The sequence below is a fragment of the Liolophura sinensis genome, chromosome 10 (assembly GCF_032854445.1).
Source record: "Liolophura sinensis isolate JHLJ2023 chromosome 10, CUHK_Ljap_v2, whole genome shotgun sequence".
Lineage (NCBI taxonomy): Eukaryota > Metazoa > Mollusca > Polyplacophora > Chitonida > Chitonidae > Liolophura > Liolophura sinensis.
In genome coordinates, this window is record NC_088304.1 from 16,271,191 (window position 1) to 16,290,454 (window position 19,264).

Consider the following 19,264-nt stretch of genomic DNA (forward strand, 5'->3'; position numbering starts at 1 on the left):
CTAGATATTAATATTATCACACAGGTAACCATTCTCAGTGCCCTGTACATATAGATGTGCATCAAAATGCTTCAGTTTAACACTTAATATAACCACGTTTTTAATGCTTGCGATTGGCCCGAAGTTCTGCAAGTTCACAAAGGCTTCTACAAGATATCGATTGGACTGAAATGCCTGTCAGTGCCATATTCCCAGTGCTGAACTTCAACTTCTCGGCTTCATATCACAACTTTATCGAATATTTAAAATATTTTTCCGTGATACCTGAGCTGGGCTCTATATCATTTTGTCTACCTTATATGTAGTGTCACACATTATGTTCACTGCAAACTATTCATGGTCAGCAGATTTATGTAACATTTCTCTACATGTATGAGAAGAAGATATCTTTTGTGTCACTTAATTTTTTCATGCAGAGTAATTTGATTTATTTATCTTGTGAAGACACTTTAACAATTACATGTATCAACGTGGATTCTACCAATCAAATACCTGCAGAGTAGCCTAATATCTGCCTACAGTAAGCTGGCTTGGCTTTTGACAGTTTTAATTTTGTAAAATGGCCTAGTTACTTTTCGACGTAGCACACTTGCAGTAGTCGGCCAAAAAACACTTAGCCGACTAACAAACCTTACATGCCAACAGAAATCTTGTCAACAAGGTGGTACATGAACATAAATTTCTACCCGAATGAAGTTATCTTGAGTGCATTTCCACTCCAACTTTTTAAGCCTAAGTGAAACCATGCACACCACTTAACAAATCGCTGTATTTCACTAACCTCAGCAAATGGCCTATAAACACCCCATGTCTAATGTTGTTTTGAGCGTGCTACCAAGATCAACTGCTGCACTCACAGCATGTTTATGCTAATTTGACCCCTGAAGTTTCATGATGTATTCCTGAAAAACAAATTTCAATATAGTCAAACCATAATACAGAATCTCACCTTTGGAACCTTTCTTCTTTTTCTTTTTCTTTTTGTCATCATCATCATCATTCAACTTAAACGTTGACAAACGGCTCGGACTATCTAATGAACTGCTGTTTCTGTACGAACGAGAACTAAAGTAAGATAAGTTTTTTTTATCCGAGTCCGTTTGACTGCTCATTTTATGAAACATGGAACCTTCGTCAACATTTGCTGACACTTTTTTCACAGGGTATATGTTAGCAGAGCTACTGCGTTGTCCATACTTCGTCTTGCTGTCATCACACACAGCATCTGGAAGCTCAGAGACATCAAATTCATCACAGTCTGTGTGGCTTTCCTTCTTCAAGACGGGAAAAGTATGGTTGTAGTCTGATCTCCGGCCACCATACAAATGTTTGTGAATACACGTGGAGTCTGCATCAAGAGACCCGTAACTGCGAGTGCGGTCAATGCGAAAGGTTTCCATCTCGACCTCTTCGCAAGCGTTGAGGCGGGCATCAGCCCCGCTGGAGTGTGATGTGTCGCTGCGCGGTGACTCCAGCTCCAGCTGTGACCCACTGTCAGAGTCTACCGGGTACGCCTCATCCCAAGGTTTGTCTTTGACTGGGGCTGCTGGCATAGCATTGCTGGAGGAGTTCAGCCTAGAGTAAGGGATTTCTGTGTCGCTGTCATCCTGTTTGTCTGAGCCACTATCCATGCTGGCTGTCCCAGTGGCCTTGCTGATGTTAAACACCCCAGAGTCACTGCCCACTGGCTCCAGATCATCATCCAGATCAGGAGGTTTCAACAGGCCAATCAGCTGGGGGATGTGGCGGTCATTTTTGGGAGGGCTGCGGGAGTCATCTGTGCTGACGTCGTCATCATGTGCGTCTTCTTCGTCATCGATGTAGCGTAGATCGTCGCCATCTACTGCGCTGAAGAAGGCTTCCTTGCTGGAGGCAGAGGAGGTCATCTTCAGCTGCCTGTCCTGAGCCAGAGAATAGTCTCGGGCGTTCAGGACCAACTCATGAAACTCCTTCTCTGGTAGCCCGGCTATGTCACGAGCCCGCTCCTTGATACGCTCAACCTGCAACATTCAACCAAATGAATAAGACATTATCCTTGAACTGTTTTACCACATAAAATAACTCCAAATTTCACATTGCCATTTGACCATGCAAATTCAAATCAGCCCTCCTGGGTTTGGCTGCAAGCTTTAGGCAAGAAATTTGTTAGGAACGCCCAGGGAGGTGGCTGTTTACCAGTGGCAGAGACATTACTTCAAGTTGCTTTCTTTTCAATTTCAGGGGTAGCCAGAAGTGAAATATAATGACAAAAGAACAGTAACCATACCCAAACAAAATACAGATGGAGTCCTCATGGGCTCTAAAGTGGTCTAATAGGTCAAGTACTTCAAGACCAAAAGCCTTGTATATTTAACCCCGCATCGCATTGTTCAGTGTGCTTTATGCCAGGTGTATTACATACATTACATGTACTGAGCTCGAGGGATGATACCTCAAAATTTACAAATAACAGCAGGTAGAACCATTTCATCTAACTGAATGATATTATAACAAGCTTTAAATAGCTATGCAATTCAGCTTTTATCAAGTTAAGTCAAAAACACGTCACAAATGTTTAGCGTATCAGGCACATGTAATTGCAACTAGTTACATGAAATACACAACGGAATTTCCCGGACACCAAATTGTGACAAAATTAAATCAATACTGACCAAACGATTTACTATATACATATTCCTATACATCTACACCAAGACAAATATATATGACAAAATACTACACGTAGTGCGACTACCCAAAATGCACACATACCAAAACAACCAATCAGATGTTGTATTTATTTATTTATTTATTTGATTGGTGTTTTACGCCGTACTCAAGAATATTTCACTTATACGATGGCAGCCAGCATTATGGTCGGAGGAAACCGGGCACAGCCCTGGGGAAACCCACGACCATCCGCAGGTTGCTGGCAGACCTTCCTACGGCCAGAGAGGAAGCCAGCATGAGCTGGACTTGAACTCACGACCGCATTGGTGAGAGACTCCTGGGTCATTACGCTGCGCCAGCGCGCTAAATGATTGAACCACGGAGGACCCCTCAGATGTTGTAAATCAGTACACAAAGACACATTCAATGAAGTGCATATGTATTGTACACCCACACACAAAGTGTGTTGTGTCAGTGTAGTCTTGAATATAAAATAAATATACTTTTCCAGATTTTGGGGCATAATAGTTTTAAGAGTGCTGAAAAGATCACAAACCTACAGAAGTGGAAATTTTGGTTTGTGAATACACTGTTGCCTTGCTCTTGTTTACAGAACATCAAAGCTCATGTACATACTTTTTACTGTAAGTCTAGATGAATGACAACCTGACTTACAGTTACGTTGGCATCAAATTCTTTTGCCAACTTTCCAATGGCATAATTGTAATAACTCTAGGTATCAGGATAAATCTGAACAAGGCTGACAGCATGTAAATGTTCATCTTTACACAAAATACTACCAGGAGGTACAAATGTACATGTACAGTAATTCATTCACTTACACATCAACTGATACATACAAAAGATATCAGAAGGAAAAACCATTTTCACATAAGTGAAACGTAAGTATACATATAAGTGGACACTATAACACGCATTTCAGAGTGATGCACAAAGGGGTGGAAAACACGTAACTCAACTCCCCAGTATTAGATGTGCGTTCACACTTTCAACACGTGTGGGCTTCACGGACAGTGTTTTGCGTTGTTATATATATATATATATATATATATATTTATGGCTAGCACAAAACAGAACGATGGGCCATTATGGCCATACAAACCACAGGTGGACAAAACATGGTGTCAGTACGTGCCTGTTGTACACCTCACTGAATGAGCCAGTCAGCCAGCTTCAGGGAAAAACAGCAGTGGTTGCTATGAGGAGTGATGTCTACCATCATGCGGGCTTTACCTAGTTCTAAGGAGAGGGTGATCTAAGTAGGTCACTGCGACCTAGATAGCTTGTGGGACAATGTTACGCTCAGGTCTACAATAACATGCACATTCTACACACAAGTACATGTAAATTTCTCCTTGTCCGACCGGTGTTTGCCTCTCTGCAGGTTAATGCTTCATTCCAGCATTGAAGGGCTGATTCAAGGCTGAACAAATCCCCAGCCAGTACCTGATCTAAATACATGTCAGTTACAGCGGCCAGGTAAAACAGCAGTGCACAATGCAAATGAGCCTGCTTCCCCCATGTGGCTGCGCTGCGGCTGGCTGCTGATCTACCTACATATACATGTATGTACAGGGCCCCGCTCCAGTTCTGCTCAGACCTGTCTGCTCTCCTCCCAGACTCACTTCAGATAGCCCTACCACTGACCTAATTCCATTCCCATGACAACCACTGAGGCTCCACATGAGTCCACTCACAGAGGCTCCAGTGGATTATAGAATTAACTCATTAAGTACATGTACTCTTCTTTCATTTATTTGTTCATGTCATATCTGAAAAATAAAGCAAATCATAACAGAAGAATCTTGCTTAACGAGTGTGTACTTAAGCACACGTTCATGCAAGTGCTGAAACCGTAGTGACTATTTTTCAATGTAAAGACACAAGAACATGTAACCCACCTGTAAAACCATATGAATAAAATTACTTTTTTCTCTGATCACACGATACAGCCTAAATGATAGTACATAGAGCAGCTTGGTCTAGAACATAATACCCTTAGAACCTTGAACCAACACATGGCCATGATCACACCTTTGCCAAATCACAAAAATTGAATGGTTAACAGGTGAAGCAACTGATTTCTTCTACTGCAGTTATAACTTAAAATATTTGATGTCAACTGTCTGATTGGAAATATAAGCCAAGATGTTTATATATGATTTTTGGGCATCTTGAGCAACATCACTTAACTCTATAAAAAATTAAATTTGATATCTAAAATCACATATGTAGACAACGCTACTGATGAAATCAACTGCATATAATTCAAAATAGGGTTATTTTCAAGGTAGAACATTGTTTGATTCTCAAGAACAAATATTCTTCACCTCAAGACCAAAATTATGATTAAATTTTCAACAATCACATGCACTTTCTACATAAGATAGAAAATAAACATTAGTTTAATGATCATGTCTCTTTCTCCAGTTCAAAGTAAGCAAAATCACACACACACTAAAACATTTGAAAGTGCCACCATGTTAATATCAGTTTTAACCAATCAGACGCGAGTTATTTCTATAACCAGAAGTAGCTGCTGTTTACTCTTATGTTACTCAAACCCTGTTTTGCTTTTAAACCATATATTGGTAGGGTACAAGTGATACAACATTGTGTTTCTGAATGTTCTAACATGGTGCATCTCATGGCCGCCTCGGAATTCCGGACTTCAGGATCATTTACAGTGTTCCCAAGCACATCATAAAGAAATGTCTCAGTTTGTGGCCTTTTGGGTCTGTTCAAAATTAAGCGCTCACTAATTTTCCTCAAGGCCTCGAGCAAAACAGTAATCCCTCAACATTTCTGAAGTCTGCATTGTGTCCTAAATAACTGGGCTCTATAGTAGAATAATGCTTCCCATGTACAGATTAACAGGTGAAAGGTCAGACAAATACATCCATATTATGGTTTGACCAAGTCTACAAATTCCAACAAAGCAGATAATTTACACATGCACACATATATATCATGCCAGCTTGCTCCTGGCCTTAAAGGAGATATACCAGTTTATCAATGACGCATGGAAATTAACACTGGTTGAGCCAAAAGAGTTGAAGAAGCACTGGTTTGGCTGACCTGAGATATATCAACATTAAAAGACATCAATCTTGCTTATTTCGGAAGAGGGATTGAACTTTTAATATGGACTTCTCACTGGGCCATGTGCTACGCCATGTTAAAGAAAGCGGGAAGTTGACGTTTTCTCATCCATATCCCATGCTGATAAGACTTAACAGCAAAACAGTGTCCGAATGACATCAGTGGAAACAGGTGTGTTCTCGAGTTATACACATAAGTAAATAGTACATGTAATTCAATACATTTAACCACTTTGATCATGTAAGCTATTCCCCTGTGATTTGGCACTTTGGCTGCATACTTGTAAGACATTCGGAAGACTTAAAGTCTAAAATAAAAGTTTTGAGCCCAAAGTTTCTTTCCTCCAGGCATGTATAATTTGTTTCAGCATAAACCATCATCAGAAAATGTTTCATGGAAGGAATAACATTCCAAACAACAAACACCACACAAAAGAGAACGTGTGTGCCTAAGCAATGAAGCAGAAGTTCCATCTGAATATTCTAAAATATTGATCATGCAGAGGTGCCCCAAAAATTCTGCTTTTCTTGTCAAACCATTTGTATTTCAGGATTACTCCAAGCACACAACTACCAAGTGAATACTCAACCTTTCTGGCAACAAGATGACTTCAGACATCACATAAACATACACAGATGTGCACTTGCCAATATACATACATCTCAACTTATGGAGACAGTCATTGCAATGGGTTTGAACACGACAATAATAGGCTTTAAACATTATCTCTATCTGAGATCAATCCAAGCTGCAGATTACTGACAGGGGTGAGCTGCTTATAACAGCAGATGTGGAGTGTCTCTCCTAGTCTACCCATGGTCACAGAGCAGAGCATACATAGTGTCTGAATGATCAGTTAATGGTGTTTAATACAGACTGCAGACATGATCCTTCACCAGTGAACACCATAGGGGGCTCTCCTACTTCTGAACGTAATTCATGAATAATGAATGTGAATCAATGTCAAACTATACATTACAAATATCCCTGGCGTTATAGCAAATTTTGCCATGCCTACTAAATTGTTCCATTATTACAAGTTTATAAGATGGCTTTGATCACCTGAAACAGCCTGGTCACAAGCGGTGAAACAAAACCGTTTTACAATATGTATTCATGCTGTTTAACTATTAGATCATGCTGCTATAGTGGTCACAAGCAGTGACACAAAACCGTTTTACAATATGTATTCATGCTGTTTTACTATTACATCATGCTGCTGTAGTGGTCACAAGCGGTGAAACAAATCCGTTTTACAATATGTATTCATGCTGTTTTACTATTACGTCATGATCAATGTTTGAGAAGGCTGCATTCAGGTATCAGATTCCGAATTCTGCATTTCACCTAAATCTGGGAATTTTTAAAATGTTTTGTTTGATTCTGACTGACACATTCGCCTTACAGTGTTTCTGTGAAGATTCATTTCTTACCAGAAAAACTTAAGTGTTGGCATTAAAAGTGTTTTGAAAGTGTTATCCAGTCTGTTCTGACATGGAAATACATGTATATGTAAATAAAACTAAGAGCACAGGATAAGTCAGCAATCCACACACATGTGAAAGACAAAATAAATTCTATTTACACTGCATGTTTTCAGCAATTCTAAAATGGGAGAGATGGTAAAAAATGAAATCTGGACACCATGTTTAAACCAAAATGAAAATTGAAAATAACTGTCTGGCCATCCTTTTCTCATCTCTGGCCGACTAGCTAAGTAAGAGGCATGTTATACACATTAAATGCACATGCATGCACCAAACATACATGTAGTTATATTAGATCTGAGATCTGGGCCCAAAAAGCAGTCCATGTCTTTTGTAATTTATAGGAGAGCTAAAAGTAGCACACCTAAAACCTCCATACCCAGTATTCACAAGAGTACCCAGTATTCACAAGAGTACACATAGATTTGGTGGCGAGGCTACCAAACAGTTCGCCTGTAGGAGGCACACGAATGCAAAAAAAAAGTACTGAAATAGTGACTTTGTTAATTAATATGCACACAGAGCATCAGCGAATGAACATCCCACTTGCGTCACTGCGTTTTATATGCATGTTAAACTTCAGGTCAATACATGCTGTGCTTTTTGAGATACCAACCTTAACACCTTGATTAACATTGATTCTAATGCACCATACACTAAGTCAGGAATCTGGTAATTTACGGTATTTAATCAATGATGAAATTGTGTTATTGTGCTCTTCATGTATGTAAATCCTGAGCTCAATACCAGTCGCACATTCTAAGATACCACCCGTAACATTTTGTTTAACATTGCTTTCCCTGTTATTGGATGCTGACGCCGATGTTCAGTGTACGACATAAGCTGTGCCTGTACTTTGCACAGGCCAGCTAAAATCACTCCCCAAAATATTCCAAGGTGGATAATTTTAAAATGAGACAAAAGAAAAAAAAAATCAAGAAAATTTCATTTTCAGCTAACACCAATAACTAAGGAGCTAAAATTCGAAAAGAAAAAAAAAACAAACCTTGTAGCCACGTATGTTGTACAGAATACTTTGAGGATTTAGTTCTTATGCTTAGCTGGCTATCACCTGAGTGAACACCAGCTTGAGAGGTGTGAAAGCCATACAATGAAAGAGCCACAGTGGGTGAACTGGACCAGGAAATAATCTGATCTATGAATTGTTGCCACTGACAAATTATCTTGTTTTTTTCCAAATCATAGCCTGTAGTCAACACATGGGTAACAAACACAAGAAGTTGCCCTTCCTTTATTTCCTTGTTGTTTCATAGGGCTTACAGCTCAGTCTCCACAGTCTAAAACCTTGATAATTAATTCGTGTACCAATGAAACAGGCACAGGGCCTATTTGGAGCTTGAAAATGGTGGTATAAGAGTGTTCCAGTTATACTTTCATTGCATACACAAAAACAAGAAAGGCTCCTAAAAGCTAAGATTAGCCAAAGCATGTTTGCGAATGTGTGCCTCCGATAGCATGCACTGACAAAATCATGTAGGACTTACATCAAACTTTAAATTCTCTTTACAATGCTTAGTTTGGTACCGGAAGTCTAAATTTGGAACTGATTTTGTCAAAAAAATAATATTGTTTCTGAAAGTTAAGCTGAGAAGAACGAAACAGGGGCTGATTCCAGAAGGCCATTTCTGACTTAAAACAAAATTTGAAATACAACCATAAAGCTTATTTCTAGGCTCAATGCGTTAAAATTTTGTCCACATCAATGTAATGATATCTGTACTCTTCAATTCACCAACTAGGAACTTGGTCTTTTCACGTGTACTGCCCTCAATATGTCAGCTAAATGCGACAACAACATGTTTCCCTTAATCCTACAGTAATTATAACTTCACACTACCTACATGTAATAGTAAAGACCATAATATCACAATCAACACACATGTAAATGGTACATCATCAGCAAGGCAAACTTTGCTCACCGCCATTTTCAATTTACACTCGCCTTACTCGGCATCACAGAGAAAAAAGATTGAAACCAAGAAGATATGCACTATAAAAAGTAGGACTGACAACTTGCTTGGGAGTTTTAACTCTAATTTGTGTTTTAATAATGAATGGAGGAAACTGTGAAAAAAGATGATTTTGACAAGAACAGTGGCAACAAAGTCTGATCATTATGGTCTTTTTACTCCCACATAATGAGGGGATATGTATTCAGAAGTTTAGTGAATGTAACGATCCAAAGCGACACATATATGTCCAACTGATCTCAGAGCTAAATCAAAATACAATGTATTCATGCCAGTTAGAGATGAACATGTACATATTATATATATATATATATATATATGCACAAACAGAACTGGACCTTAAACTGGTAAATTTCATTAAATACAGAAAGTTACAGTTGAAACACACTATAATCCTGCAAATTTTGACATATCAATCAATGACTTGAGGTCCTGCTTCACAGTAGCTCCACCTCATGAAACTGCTTTCCAAAACTAGACATACAAGGTCAGTACATGCTGGGAAGAGAACTGAATGTTTTTCCCAGATATATTAATACATGCTGTACCTTTCTTTCAAAGGCTGAATGACTGTCCTGTATATCAATGCACATCTTAGGTGTTCCGAAACATTCAAACTGCACAGCCACTTGTACAGTAAGTCCAGCCCTACATGTATATCATGAAGAATATTATATTGATTAAACAACAAAGTTGATCACAGCTGTCAAAATGACCTAGGATGAGAAAATGCATAAAATGGTGACTATCATATTGGCGAATAAAAACCTTTGGATGGTAAAATGATGTGACTGTCCTAAAGTATATATGAGAATAGGGTCCTATTCTTCAAGAAATAACCTCGCCCCATCGCTTCTGTTCAATGTCACTTCTGTCCGTGTCAGCATTGAATGGGTGGGATATTAGCCAACGGGCGCTTGATCAACAGACGCCTGCACATCAAGTACATTAAGTACACCATCAAATCGATTGCATAAAGTGTCTCTAAGCAGCGAAAATGCTTACAGTGTGACAATAATGATACTTTAGCAGTGGATCGCTGTGTAGGAGACACTCTGACAACGTAAAAACACCTCAATCAAAATATTGTTCTCAATTTTTTGTAACATGGCACAGTAAATGAGTTTCGTATAAAAACACCACCCACCGAAGTTTCTGGCAATGTTTTGGGGATGATTGAATCGTATACTGTTAGGAATTGCTCTGGGTCTTCGCTTCTTATAGCCGAGCCGAGGAAGAAGGCATATTTATCATGTTCTTCCACAGTTTCATCTTCACGATCCATTTTCTCCGACAGCCATGTTGAATATTCCAAGAGCCTGTCGCCAAGGCAGTCTCGTTCAGGACGAGAGACAACGAGAAAACGCTTATAGTGATCTCCACTACTCGCAGCTCTCCCGATATGTGTGTGAATGTCTGCAACTGTTTCGGAACAAACCGAGTGTACCTGAATGTCAATGTTTTGATTATATATGCAACGTGCGATCGTGATTAGATCGACGCGAGTTGAGTTCACCGACAAATTTATATTCGCACACCGACATATTTTTGCCACGTTGAAAGAAATCACGCCCGCGCATCATAGTCAGGCGGCTAAAACTGCAGCAGTCATGGAGGAAAATGTTTACCTGTTTGTTCCGAATCTTATAGGTAAGCAGCAAGGTGGAATGTGGTCACTTAATGTTGAGAAGCCTGATGAAGGATGAACATCATTACCATCACAGCCCACGCTCAGAAACAGCCACGAAAGTTTTTTGGTCGCTCGATGACTCCTTCGTTAAATATGCCGGATGTAAAGCTGAGTTTACTCTTCATTGTTAGCCGTTGACCTTTCCCCTCATCTCCCCAACCTCCCTCTCAGATGCTCGTTAAAAAAGTTAATTCTTCAATGAAATGACACATGATGTAAACATCAACCTGAGCTGAAGAATGTGTCAAATATTATAACTGTACCACCCTAGTTTTAATTCAATGTTTGTCAGTAGTAATGATGGTCAAGTCCTGATATGTATGTTGACAGTAGTAGTGTGGATGTTTTAGTGGAAACTAAGACAAGAGAGTGAAGAAGATTGCTCTGATGTTAGCTTCGCAAAAATTTTGTTCGGCCAAGGATGGCCCAAATCAGTGTCAGAGCTAGCTCCATGTACCTTCACAGCTTTGGCGGAGCATGATCCGATTATGGTGCAACCTCCATACACGGACCGTGGAGCCATAATGGGCGTAGGATGTTCAGCTAGAATGCAGCTGTACTGTATGTACAGACCTGCAAACTTAAGGCTGAGGAGACATATTTGATGGGTACTTTTTGCTTCAAACTCCGTCACAAACTGCCACAGCCACTGTATCACTTTGTTTGAGGCCATCCTTGTCTGAAAAAAATTTTGCCCAACATAACCTCAGAGCGAACTCGGACAAGGGAAGCAGTAGCAAGGCCTATGTGAAAATCATGAAGATGAGGGATGGGGAAAAGACGCAGTGGCTGAGATATAACTCAAATAGTCCATGTCAGCTTACACTTACAGAACCCAGGTTGAGTGAATATTCAATGTTAAAATGTAGGCAGAGCAACAAATGTATCAGAGGTAAAACCTCAATTCTTTGTCTGACATATGCTCAGATACAGCTCTCTCAGCTCTGACTGCTTCTTTAAGTGTGGTCTAGAGTGTTAACACTTTCCTTGCTTAGGGTTACTGGAGATTTATTTTCCTCCTCCCAAAACCTGACAGCTGGCATATAAATGAAAAATTTTTGAATAGTGTTAAATATCAGTCAAGCAAATAAGAAAAAGTAGGGTACGTGACGACAGATTTTGAAAAGTTAACTTATTTCTTTATTTGTTCTAGTTTGGAGACGGCGGGATTATCCCTGCGTTGCATCATACCAAAGAGTTTAGAAATGGTACTTAGCTGGTTATCACTGGATTGTACATCAGCTTGAGAGGTGTGAAAGCCATAAACTGATAAATCCACAGCAGGCGAGCTGGACCAGGAAATAATCTGATCTGTGAATTGTTTCCATTGACAAATTATCTGGCTTGTCTGGCTTTTGCCAAATCATAGCCTGTGGTGAACACTTGGGTAGAAAAGAGAAGAAGTTACTCTTCCTCCACTCATACATTTTGTTGTTGTTGTTGTTTCATAGGGCCTACAACGCAGTGGTTTGTTGTTTACAGTGCAAAACCTTGATGATGAATTTGTGTACCAATGAAACAGGCGCAGGCCTGTTTACTTATTTTAGTTTGGAGACTGCAGGATTAATTCTGGGTTGGGTCATACCAAAGGCTTTTAAAATGGTACTTGTTGCTGCCTCGCTTGGCACTCAGCACTCAAAGGCTAAAGCAAGGAAACAGGACTGGTTGGCACAGTGTCAGTATAATGTGACTGGGCGGGGCATCATATCTGTTCAGGGGTAGTGGGCTTTGGCAGCATGGACTTGCCCTACCACCAGAAGAGACACAATATATGTGTCTTGACTCTATTGACTCTTTGTCATCATATAACTGCAAAATTGTTAGGTACCTCAAGCATACTGTATATGTATACATACATAAATTGTTACATGTATTCTGGCTAGTGAAAAAGATAAGAACAGATACTGAAAAAGAAATTAAAAAAACAAGTTGTATCAATCAGCCAAAGAGAAGCAGGGTTGGTTGGGTTACAGTCAATGATCATGGTTTCACTGAAGGATCCAGTCAACATAACTCAACAAAAGGAAAGATTCCTGATTCCATTTGAAAAACAGGTGGTCATTTTAATACAGTACATGTCCATACCAGTAATTGTACAGAAGTTAGTTAAATTTACTGAACAGAAAATTAGACACATACTATCATTGGTATTCATGAACATCTTGCCCTAATGGTGTATTGTATTCAGTAATGAGAAATTATCATGTGTCTTATCTGTTTGCAGGCTATGTACGAGTGGTCTTAGCCCTGGCCTCATTTTACTTCATGCCATCTAATCATGTGTTAGCAGCCACATTGTACCTGTTGAGTGGCTTCCTCGATGCTTTGGATGGTCATGCTGCACGATACTTTAATCAGTGTAAGAAAACATTGTACCAAAATTAATTTTTCACGACAATTGTCAATGTCTTGGCACTTCTTCAGTGCTCATTACCTAAAAGCTCCGGTCTGAGCCCTGGTTTCCTGCACTAGTCTCAGGAATCAGGCCCAGGTCCCAGCCTTTGTTTTGACTTGGTTCTTTCTTTGGGTTCAGGTTTCAGCATTGGTTTCCCTCTGAGGTTCAGGTCTCAAGGTTTTCATTTGACATGGTTTCCAGTCCATCTCCAGGTCTCAGGCCTGGTTTCCCATTTAGGTCCATGGGCCAGTTTCATGAAGCTTACTTAGGGTTAAGTTGCCCTTGCACTTCATATCTCTACAACATACATGGTAGTTAAGGGCTTACTTAGCTCAGTGAGTCTCATGAAACCAGCCCCAGGTCTTGGCCCTAATTTCCTGACTAACTCCAGATGATGCCATTTTTTGGACTTGGTTTCCCTAGTTCCAGGTGTCTGCCTTGATTGCCTGTCTAAGCCCTGGTATTATCTAGGCTGGGTTCTCAGCTCTGGTTTCCCACCTAGGCCCAAATATTAGCCTTCGTCTTGACTTGGTTTCCCATCTAGGTCAAGTTATTCACTGTGGTTGTTTCAATTTTGGGTCAACTTGCCTTGATTTAAAGTTGAGATCTTGGTTCTTTGTTCACCTGGCTTGAAGGGTGAAGCTCTTAGTACTTGGTTCACCTGGCTGGTTTTTCCTCCTTGGTCCTGCTCTCAGCCCAGGTTTTATCTCTAGGTGAAGGATTCACTTTTTGGTTGACCTGGCTGGTTTCCCTTCTTGGCCCTGCTCTCGGCCCTGGTTTTATCTCTAGGTCAAGGTCTCAGTTCTTGGTTGACCTGGCTGGTTTCCCTTCTTGGCCCTGCTCTCGGCCCTGGTTTTATCTCTAGGTCAAGGTCTCAGTTCTTGGATGACCTGGCTGGTTTCCCTTCTTGGCCCTGCTCTCAGCCCTGGTTTTATCTCTAGGTCAAGGTCTCAGTTCTTGGTTGACCTGGCTGGTTTCCCTTCTTGGCCCTGCTCTCAGCCCTGGTTTTATCTCTAGGTCGAGGTCTCAGTTCTTGGTTGACCTGGCTGGTTTCCCTTCTTGGCCCTGCTCTCAGCCATGGTTTTATCTCTAGGTCGAGGTCTCAGTTTTTGGTTCACCTGGCTGGTTTCCCTCCTTGGTCCTGCTCTCAGCTCTGGTTTTATCTCTAGGTTAAGGTCTCAGTTTTTGGTTCACCTGGCTGGTTTCCCTTCTTGGTCCTGCTCTCAGCCCTGGATTTATCTCTAGGTCAAGGTCTCAGTTCTTGCTTCACCTGACTGGTTTCCCTTCTTGGTTCAGCCCTGGTAAGACTACATGTAGTTGTACATGTAAATAATGAACACACTGTTCTGCTTTCATAATTCTCCTGTATTTGCCACTGACAGGTAGCCGTTTGGGAGCGTTACTGGACATGGTGACAGACCGTTTCACGACGATGGGTCTACTGGCAACACTGTGTTATCTCTACCCTTCTTACATGTTCTTCTTCCAGCTGAGTATGGTTATAGACATTGTCAGCCACTGGATTCACACTCAGAGGTATGCTCGCGAATTTTATAGTTCTCCTAATATTTGTATCTTTTCTAAGAGGTCATCATTGCTGTTCTCGTAGCTGTGTTTGGAAGGCGAACAGTAAGTATGTTGTAGCTACATGTATATGTGTTTACTAAGGAATTATATTTTTCATGTGAGGGTTTTGTTTGTTTTGTTTTTACCATATATGCAATAGTTCCCGGCAATACTTCTTTAGATGTAATGCAGTTGGTCTTATGATGTTGCAAAAATACCTTTCGGTATGTTGCATTTATATTGATGACATGAATTTTTTTTTTGCAGCTCATTAATCAAAGGGTCCACCAGTCATAAGGTCATTGACCTTTCCGCCAATCCGATTCTGCGTCACTACTACCATAACAAGGTGCGTATAAATATTTTGGTTGCTGCTAAGGAAAGGGACGGTTGCTGCTTCCCTGAAATAGTTTCAGGTGAAATTTCTGCCTGGATTTTCTGCCATAGGTGTGACAGGTAACTGTTGAGGTGAGGAGGATTTTGTTACCATACTTCTGGAGGTGACCGTCTCCAGTAGCACAGTTGGTAGAGCATCCGCGTCGGGAGCGGTAGATCCAGGGTCAAATCCTGGGTCAAGTCACCCGTAAGGCCTTAAAAAAGAGGAAGTTTTAACTTCCTCGCTTGGCATTCAGCATTAATTAATTGTCATATGACTGGAAAATTGTTAAGTACGACCTTAAACCCCAAGCACTCACTCACTCACTCTGGAGGTGTGACAGGTAACTGCTGAAGTGAGGTGGATTTTGTGACCTTACAACAGGAGACCAGCTCACAGGTACATGTCTTTTTCTCTTTCAGGTGATCTTATTCACCATGTGTGCCGCTAACGAGCTATTCTACTGCTTGCTTTACCTGTGTCACTTCACCTGTGGTCCAGTCTGTAAGTTTTGAAGTCCCATATTACCTAATCAGTACTGTTAAATGTTTATTAAAGTTTTATTCTCTAATCTCACACTATTTGTCACAAAATCACATTTCATGCAGAGGTATTTTTTTTTATTTTTCGCTTTTCTCACGGCACACTTTTCATCACAGAGTGTACTTAATGTCCTTTTTCCTCCGTTGAGAACTGTTTTCTCATACTATAGGGCCTACAAACACACATTCCATGAGATACTCTTTTCTCATGGCTCACTGTCACAAACACACATTTATTTCTTTGTGAACACACCCTTTCTCAGTTTAATACACACTTTTTATTTTGGTACAGATTCAGTTATACATCTGACTACACAAGATATCATTGATGGAGGCACACATTTTTCTGCTTTTGGAAACACTGCCTTATTAGAGCACAGTCTTAGTATAAGGAAGTATGAATCAAATGTATATATATATATATATATATATATATATATATATATATATATATATATATATATAATTACAGTGATAACAATTATGATGGGATAATTATTCATTGATAAGAATTTCTTTCAAACTTTCCTGGTTGTAGTGCCATTGTTCAATGTGGGCTTGTGGACAGTCCTGGCTGTGCTGACGTGTCCCTTAGCTATTGTGAAGAGCGGAATCAGCGTGGTTCAGTTGTGGGCAGCCTGTGAGAATGTAGTGACCATAGATGTGGCGGAGAGGCAACAGGCCAGAAGGAACAAGGCTGATTAAGGAGTACTTGTGATCATAGCATAATGTAAATGTATACAGATATATACAAAATGTTTGTGAGAGCTTTCTAAAATGTAACCCCACATACAGTTGGAGGGCTATATCGCAAACTCATGTACATGTGGTATTTACATGTACATACATACATACATGTATAAGAGCAATGGAGATGTAACAGTGCAACATTTGTTAATGGTTGCCATGGTAATTACTGTCTTGTAACAATGACAACAAGAAGGCCTTGTGAAACAGGCCCTTGGAGGACAGCCTGACATAATATTTCATTTGTGGTAAATGTCTTTAATACTGAAGTAGTAAGTTATTGTATGAGGAAGTCTAGTGTGTTATCATTGAGTTACCACATTTATTGTTTCTATGTGAGAGAAGAAAAGGCAGCAGTGATTCTTACTTGAGCATGACGTTTTTAACCATCATCTCTTTAAACCATCAGAGTTCATCACCTGGTGAACTGTAGAAATTGGAACATTAAGCGAAAATGTGGTCTCGAGTAGTCCACATTTTTTTATCCAAAAATATTCTGAAAATTTGCTGGATACAGCTTAGGTGTGTCAAAAAAGACAAACTTATGAGGCGTCTTTCAACTTTTTGTCTTGTCTCATCTTTCCTGAAAGCACTATCTACACATGTTCTTCACGATGTGGAATCCCCTGAGTTCTAGCTGGTTTCCTCCTACCGTAATGTTGGCCGCTGTCATACTATAGTTCGATATAAAATACCAATCAAATAAACAAAATCATGACGTGGAATATGGGCATTATTTATTATTGTTTATGAAGCTGTTATACGATAGTGTGGTGTTCTAATGATTTAAGCCCACGTGAAAACGTAATCAAACATATATGGGGGGCCTCCATGGCTCAGTCGGTTAACGCGCTAGCTATGACCCAGGAGCCTCTCACCTATGTGGTCGCTGTGAGTTCAAGTCCAGCTCATGCTGGCTTCCTCTCCGGCCGTACGTGGGAAGGTCTGACAGCAACCTGCGGATGGGTGTGGCTGTGCCCGGTTTCCACCCACCATAATGCTGGCCGCCATCGTATAAGTGAAATATTCTTGAGTACGGCTTAAAACACCAATCAAATAAATAAATGAACATATAAAAATTTTTTCCCCATAATCTTGCACTTGTTTGTATTATCCCCTTCAGAGACTTTTGTAATTTTTGTGGGGATGATTTGCAATACGAAATAAGCAAAAGGACAACATACAATGCTGTTCATTTAATGTTCTGTCAGTCTTGAAGTATATTGCCAGGGATGGTTGTACATATTTGTGTATTTTAATTTAACTATACTGTCATTAGCATAAAGGGACAGCAGCACTTTTTCCAAAGACAGAGGTCAGAGGGCTTAGTCTCAAACATAGGCATTGTGTTATTCTTTATTATATAATAATTTATTATTATTTGACATTATTCTTTTATGTATGAGCAAATGAACTGTACAAGTACATGCACCTTTTTAACCAGTGCTACCCTTTATTTTAGCTTTATTACATTAAAATGACATGTATAGAAATTAAATGTTTCAACCTGGTAATTTTTTTTCTGTTTCATCTTTTACTGATTATACTTTTTTATTTTTGTTGAGACTGCATTTAGTTTGATATGTATCATATTTTCTTTAGGCATGTAACTTGTAAATGTTTTTTTTTTTGTTGTTGTTTTTGTTTAATTGAGCCTTTGACTGCCCTTGATCAGATGAATTGTTTTATCTAGTGGTCACAATTTGTTTGCATATGATACATGTAAAATGTCATCCTATTAGCATATTAGAAACTGGCTATACCCCCTGGGTAGTTAAATATAGAACTCTATCAAGCAGTTTCCAGGTTGATCAGTATACATCATCATTGAAAGCATGATTGAGAGGTTTTCGTACATCGTGGGAAGTCGGTATTAAATGGTGTAAGGGCGTAATATTTGTTTGTACAGTATGTTTAATTTGTGTGAATTATTTCCCTAGGTAGTGATAGTATAATGTATGTGTTATCTCCCCCACATAATGTATGTGTTATCTCGCCCTCATAATGTATGTGTTATCTCGCCCACATAATGTATGTGTTATCTCTCCCGCTATAGCAGGAAACACATTCCATAAATATCATGTGTTCAAAATTTATGACTCGCCCTGTATGGAAAAATATTTGTTTATATTACATAAACACAACTTTGACATCAAGAGGGCGGTTATAATATAATTTCATTTGAAGGAGACTGACCTTCCATTGGAAAGGTTAGATCATACAGTTGTAGTCCGAAAAACAAGATAATCAACACTGATAAAAGTTTGATGACAACCGTGAAATAAGCCATTTTACCCAGCATTAGCTTTTTGTGATCAGGGTATTTCAGCTTAAGGTTAGCTGTTTTCAAGTGACACATTTTTCTTGATTCCGTACAGTTCAATCACCCTTAAGGGCCCTTTAAGAGTGTGTTAGGAAGTATGATGAATTTTTATTATAAAAAACTAAGAGGTAGCATCAAAAGTTTTATTTTAGGACCTTTATGTGCTTCTGAAGGTGTATTTTTACAGGCGAAGCGTTAGGTGAAATGCAGTAATTTTCTGACCCACCTTTTTGAAACTCCTGTGAATCGGTTAGCACCAGGGTGTCATCTGCTCTGACATTAATATAGGATATTGGCCTGTTTACAGTTTTCAGCGTTAATCCACTGTATTATAGGTGTTAAGGTATTGTGCTTACATGTATGCTATATTGAATC

General features: G+C 39.6%; 2 protein-coding genes across 2 annotated transcripts in view; one reads left to right on the forward strand and one right to left on the reverse strand.

Annotated features, from left to right (window-relative positions):
• The window catches only part of LOC135477225 (uncharacterized), a 43,508-nt gene extending 32,956 nt beyond the window's left edge, over nt 1–10,552 (reverse strand). The window contains exons 1-2 of the mRNA XM_064757394.1: nt 10,398–10,552; nt 950–2,000 (exon numbers count right to left, since the gene is read on the reverse strand). Of these exons, the coding sequence (XP_064613464.1) occupies nt 950–2,000; nt 10,398–10,535 (1,189 nt within the window). The 5' untranslated portion in view covers nt 10,536–10,552. The remainder of the gene's footprint in view (nt 1–949; nt 2,001–10,397) is intronic.
• A 171-nt stretch (nt 10,553–10,723) lies between these two features.
• On the forward strand, nt 10,724–19,098 carry LOC135476345 (CDP-diacylglycerol--inositol 3-phosphatidyltransferase-like). The gene is made up of 6 exons (XM_064756344.1): nt 10,724–10,900; nt 13,165–13,299; nt 14,718–14,871; nt 15,169–15,250; nt 15,700–15,781; nt 16,358–19,098. Exons 1-6 carry the CDS (start codon nt 10,861–10,863, stop codon nt 16,522–16,524), a joined length of 660 nt encoding a protein of 219 aa, XP_064612414.1. The 5' UTR covers nt 10,724–10,860; the 3' UTR covers nt 16,525–19,098.
• Nucleotides 19,099–19,264: the final 166 nt, after the last annotated feature.

Bases quoted from the DNA above. Each gene is read 5' to 3' on its own strand.
- LOC135476345 (XM_064756344.1), top strand. From the start codon at position 10,861: ATGGAGGAAAATGTTTACCTGTTTGTTCCGAATCTTATAG. The intron at 14,872-15,168 runs GTATGCTCGCGA...TTTTTTTTGCAG, and splicing joins CACTGGATTCACACTCAGAG to CTCATTAATCAAAGGGTCCA. The intron at 15,782-16,357 runs GTAAGTTTTGAA...TCCTGGTTGTAG, and splicing joins CTTCACCTGTGGTCCAGTCT to TGCCATTGTTCAATGTGGGC.